The 4,536-nt window shown below is 46.1% G+C and overlaps 1 protein-coding gene across 1 annotated transcript in view; it reads right to left on the bottom strand.

The window, feature by feature from the left end:
• Nucleotides 1-43: 43 nt before the first annotated feature.
• The window catches only part of LOC136611910 (dol-P-Man:Man(7)GlcNAc(2)-PP-Dol alpha-1,6-mannosyltransferase-like), a 10,011-nt gene continuing 5,518 nt past the window's right edge, over nt 44-4,536 (bottom strand). The window contains exons 3-5 of the mRNA XM_066591882.1: nt 3,773-3,946; nt 2,018-2,212; nt 44-519 (exon numbers count right to left, since the gene is read on the bottom strand). Coding sequence (XP_066447979.1) covers nt 386-519; nt 2,018-2,212; nt 3,773-3,946 — 503 coding nt within the window. The 3' untranslated portion in view covers nt 44-385. The remainder of the gene's footprint in view (nt 520-2,017; nt 2,213-3,772; nt 3,947-4,536) is intronic.

The raw sequence follows: 4,536 nt of genomic DNA, 5'->3' as shown, positions 1-4,536 counted from the left end.
GTAGAAAAGTACTCGAAAATCGCGGTGCTCGATTGCGAAATCGGCCTTACCGAGTACGTTCGCTCATCTCTATTTATTACCGATGCATGGCATTTAATGTCCAAAGAAATTAAAGACAGTGCCAGGATACACTGGGGGTCAAAGCCTGAGCCGCTGTCTAGTGGCTGGCACTCGGCATTGCAAGCACAGCTCTCTTTAAATCAGTGGGAGCTGTGTTAGTAATTAATTGCAGGCTGGGTTTCCAGTCATTGACTGAAGGGAGACGGAAAAAAAAAAAAAAAAAGAAAAGAAAAATTAGATGGTCTTTAGGCACAAACAGGCTTCGTCACTAAGGGGTAAACATTGTTATATTAATACACATTGCATACAGGTGACATCAGGGCAGCTAATGCCACAAGACCCACACAAAGGATACACCCCAGTTTGAACTTTTATTTAAAACAGTGTTGTACCACAGAACTTCTCCTTCAGGCCAGAGAACGCGATTCCAGAAAAGGGAGTCCACCGTAACTGTTAAACCTAATTAATGATACAGAAAGTCAGTGTTGTACATTAAAGCGTCACTAAATACAAAATGCACACAAAAAAAGCCAAACTATTTCTCCTTTCCCTTGATCCTATTTTATGTATTTCTCAGTTTTAAAGAAAACTGCACCTGGAGTTCAGCCATGGGGCCTCCCTGCTGTGGATTGATAAGCCATATAATATATATATTTATTTATTATTAGAGATGAGCGAACGTACTCGTTTCGAGTACTTACGCGCCCGAGTACCGCCATTTTCAAGTACTTCAGTACTCGGGTGAAAAGATTCGGGGGGCGCCGGGGGGCGGGGAGAGGCGTGGCGGTGCGGGGGGGGGGGGGGGGGGGAGCAGCGGGGAACCCTCTCTCTCTCCCTCTCCCCCCCACTGCTACCCCTCGTGCCGCCACGGCGCCCCCCGAATTTTTTCGCCCGAGTACGGAAGTACTCGGAATTCGCGGTATTCGGGCGAAAAAGGGGCGTGGCCGAGCACGTTCGCTCATCTCTATTTATTATATAATTTGGTATTGTAGCACTTGTACTGACCCATAGTGAAAAGGTATGTCAGATCTGCTGCAGTGTACTCCGTAGAAACAAGAACTACACCCCACCCCAGATGGCAGAACTGCACTACACTGGTGGAAGGCATACAGCGGGGGCCGCAGCTGCAAGGGGCTTCCCCGCTTGCGCCTCAGAAGGAGGAAGCCCACTCAGTCATGAAGTGCAGGGTGGCATCGGCAGCAGGGGCTGCAAAGCGGCTTTAGAGGTGGCGACCGACAAGCGCTGGCCTTCCTGCGGACAGCCTTTGCATTGCGAGCTGTGAGCAGCGGTCATGCAGCAGTGAGGCGGTGACTAGCACCGACCTCACAGCACACAGGCAAAGGGCGGGACGAAGGCTACACATCAACCGGGAGTGGCATTGACCAAGCACAGAGGCAGCGCCTGGCAAAGACCTCAGACGACATCGACCAGGAGCGGGGCAGCGGCGTCTATCCAGCACACAGGCAGCGGCTGCCAATGACCTGAGACTACAGAGAAAGCGGGCGGGAGTGACACTCCTGATCCAATGGGGGGACTGCTGCTGCAGTCACACAGAGGGCTGCAGTGTGTGGATGACTTTTGGTGGGCTATGCACGCTACGGGTGAGGGTTACTTTGCTTCTTAGCCTTACATTCTCAATGCTGGCAGGTTCCAGGGATAACATGCCAGCATTTACAGGTACTCCTGTAAGCTGATATGACCTTCCAGCCTTGACCCTATCGGGAGCTGGGGGTGTGAGAGTGGCATTCTGCCTGTCAAACCCCTAGCTTCTGGTGGTCTCAAGGTACAATAATACCATCAAGCGGTTAGCTGAGCTATAGTATTTGTTCTGTATTATATGACAGAGCTCCTCTACCAGAGGTTTTTAAAAGGGTGAAAAAGTTTATTAATGTGCACACCTTATTTCCATATGTCTTGTTGCAACTACACACAAATACAGCTCAAAGTACAAACTTACTTAGCCACACAATTCCCGCTGGAATGGCATGCAGGAAGGTTGTAAACAAGGAGACGCTCCCCTTCTTCAGAGACAGCAGGAGCATAAGCCCCATTAATATGCAGAGCTCCGATCTGAAGATTATAATGGCCAAAGCTGAAAGCCAAATAAATGGGCCAGACTTCTGCTTCATCCAGAAGGTGACAGCAAGCAGCACTAAAGAGAGGAGATGATCAGAGGAGATACATTGCACAGAGCTGATACAATGGTTTATGTGTACATTTACAGAACATGCATCATCTGTCCTTCTCCTAAGGCCACTCTCACAAATGTGCTGGGCAAAATGTTGCCATTTCAATTGCAGCGTTTTGCCATGATTTTACTTTCGATTTCAGGCAGGTTCCTGCGACCAACAGGTTTTAGCGCACCCCATCATTGTGATGAGGTGTGCTAAACATGGAAAAACAGAGCAGACAGCGCTCAAAAATAGAGTGCTGGAAAGCGCCTTTCAGCTCCGCGATCAAGTGCATGTATACAAGGCCCCATTGAAATCAATGGGAGCGTTCTACTGCGGCGTTCAATACGCTGTGGTAGTTGCAGTAGAAAACGGATGTGCGAGAGTGGCCTAAGCCTACCTACACACTGGCGAATGCAATATCAGGCCATGAAACTCTGCCCAAAATCATGCTCGGAAATGTACAATCTACGGATGCCAGACGGTTTTCAGGCAAAAAACCCATTGCATCTGTGAAGTTCCGTTCCTCATACACGATAGAGGATCGGAAGGGTTTCACGGCTATGGACATTCTACAGCAAATAATTATATATGTGAACGCAGCCTAACGAAAGGGGGTCTAGACGGGGTGGAATTGCTGCGGAATTTCGTGCAGACCCTCACCGTGGAAATGCTGTGGCATTCACACTAGCAGCAAAGTGGATGAGATTTTGAAAATCTAGTCTGCAAGCTGTGGAAATAATCTGCACAAAACCCGTGCGGAAATTGACATGCAGTGGGGAATTTAGTTCTGTGACATGTCAATTTTATCATCGTTTCCACTACGAAATTCACCTTCTCAATAAGGGGGTGAATTCTGCACAGGAATGCGTGGTTACATTTGCTTCAAAAGTCGCACCAAATGGTGTGGATCTTAAGGCAGGCCCTCAGCTGCTGCGGACATTCTGCTGCAAATCAGCCCCGTGCGGACCCGGCCCAAGGGTGGCTTCACACAGTGTTTTTAGGAAATTCTAAACAATGACATATTTTAGTGGTTTTTGTTTCTTTACTTTTTTATGGCAAAAATGCTGTGACCAGAGGTGATCTAGAAGTCAATAGAAAGATATGAAACGTGCTACAAAGTGTTTTTTTGGTCAGTGTTTCTTTTTGCGATTGCAGAAGGCTATCAATTTGGGGTTTTTTTACCTGGTATTTTTACATAGGCTTCTCTATAGGGCATGAAAACACATGTATAAAAATACAAGGAGGGTTTTTGGGGGTAAATTAAACAGTGTGTGAAGTAAAATTAATGGGTTTTGTGGAATAAGCCTCCAGCAGAGCAGTCTGGCTGTGACCATCTGCAGGAGAAACAAAAAGAATGGAACATTGCAATCCAACCCACCTGCTCCTCCTCCCTGCCATCATCATCTGTTGGGGAAGGCATGGGGGGCTGCCATAACAAAGAAGGGGTCTCTAGTCCCACCAAATCAGTGGGGTCAGATGACTAATGTCCGGTGCATACGGGGGCCTTACCGCTTTACCAATAGCATCACCATACTTACCGATGGGAAGGGCAAATGTATTAGGGAGGGTGCGAGTGCAGTAAAACATCAGGTGGAACTGAGAGGCTGTTATCAGGCAGAAGTAAGTCGACACTTGAGATCCAAACTTCCTCCTCACTTCCTTCTGCAGCTGCCATAGAGCAAAGATGGCGGTCAGCCCCAAAGACCCTCGTACTGCGGAGAGAGCAGAGCGTGGCGTCATACACAATCCATACGTGTATGCAGGAAGCTAGGGAGGTCACCAGCACTGAGACAGATAAACTATATTTGTATACCCCCAACTTATTCTGCAGCGCATGAAGGGACATTGGCCTCAGATCGCTGGCAGAAAACCTCAATGTGTCGAGACAGCAGACACCCTGCTGTAAGAGCTGTGATTGGAGAGAACTCTGGTCGTGGCTGTCAACTATTTAAATGCCACTGTCAATTCTGACCATGACGTTTAAACAGGCTAAATGAAGTATTAGAAAAAATATAAAAAAATTAATACAAAAAAAATAGCAATACTTAATAACATTTATTTACATTTTATGAATATAAAAAATAACTTTTGGGTTTTTCTATTTTTATATTTTGTACATATATATACTCTTTTGGTCTTTTTTAGTATATAAAAATAAATTGTATGTTATTTGATATCATTTTAGGATTGTTTTTTAGAGGTACCCTCGTAAGATGATCAAATGTAGACCCATAAAAAAACCATACTCCCCTTCTCTGTGATTAGTTTTTAAAAAATAGAGATAAAATATTTATATATATAT

Source organism: Eleutherodactylus coqui, chromosome 2, assembly GCF_035609145.1.
Source record: "Eleutherodactylus coqui strain aEleCoq1 chromosome 2, aEleCoq1.hap1, whole genome shotgun sequence".
NCBI classification, from domain to species: Eukaryota; Metazoa; Chordata; class Amphibia; order Anura; family Eleutherodactylidae; genus Eleutherodactylus; species Eleutherodactylus coqui.
Note: the sequence above shows the minus strand (reverse complement) of the source record. Positions and strands in the feature narration are given on the sequence as shown.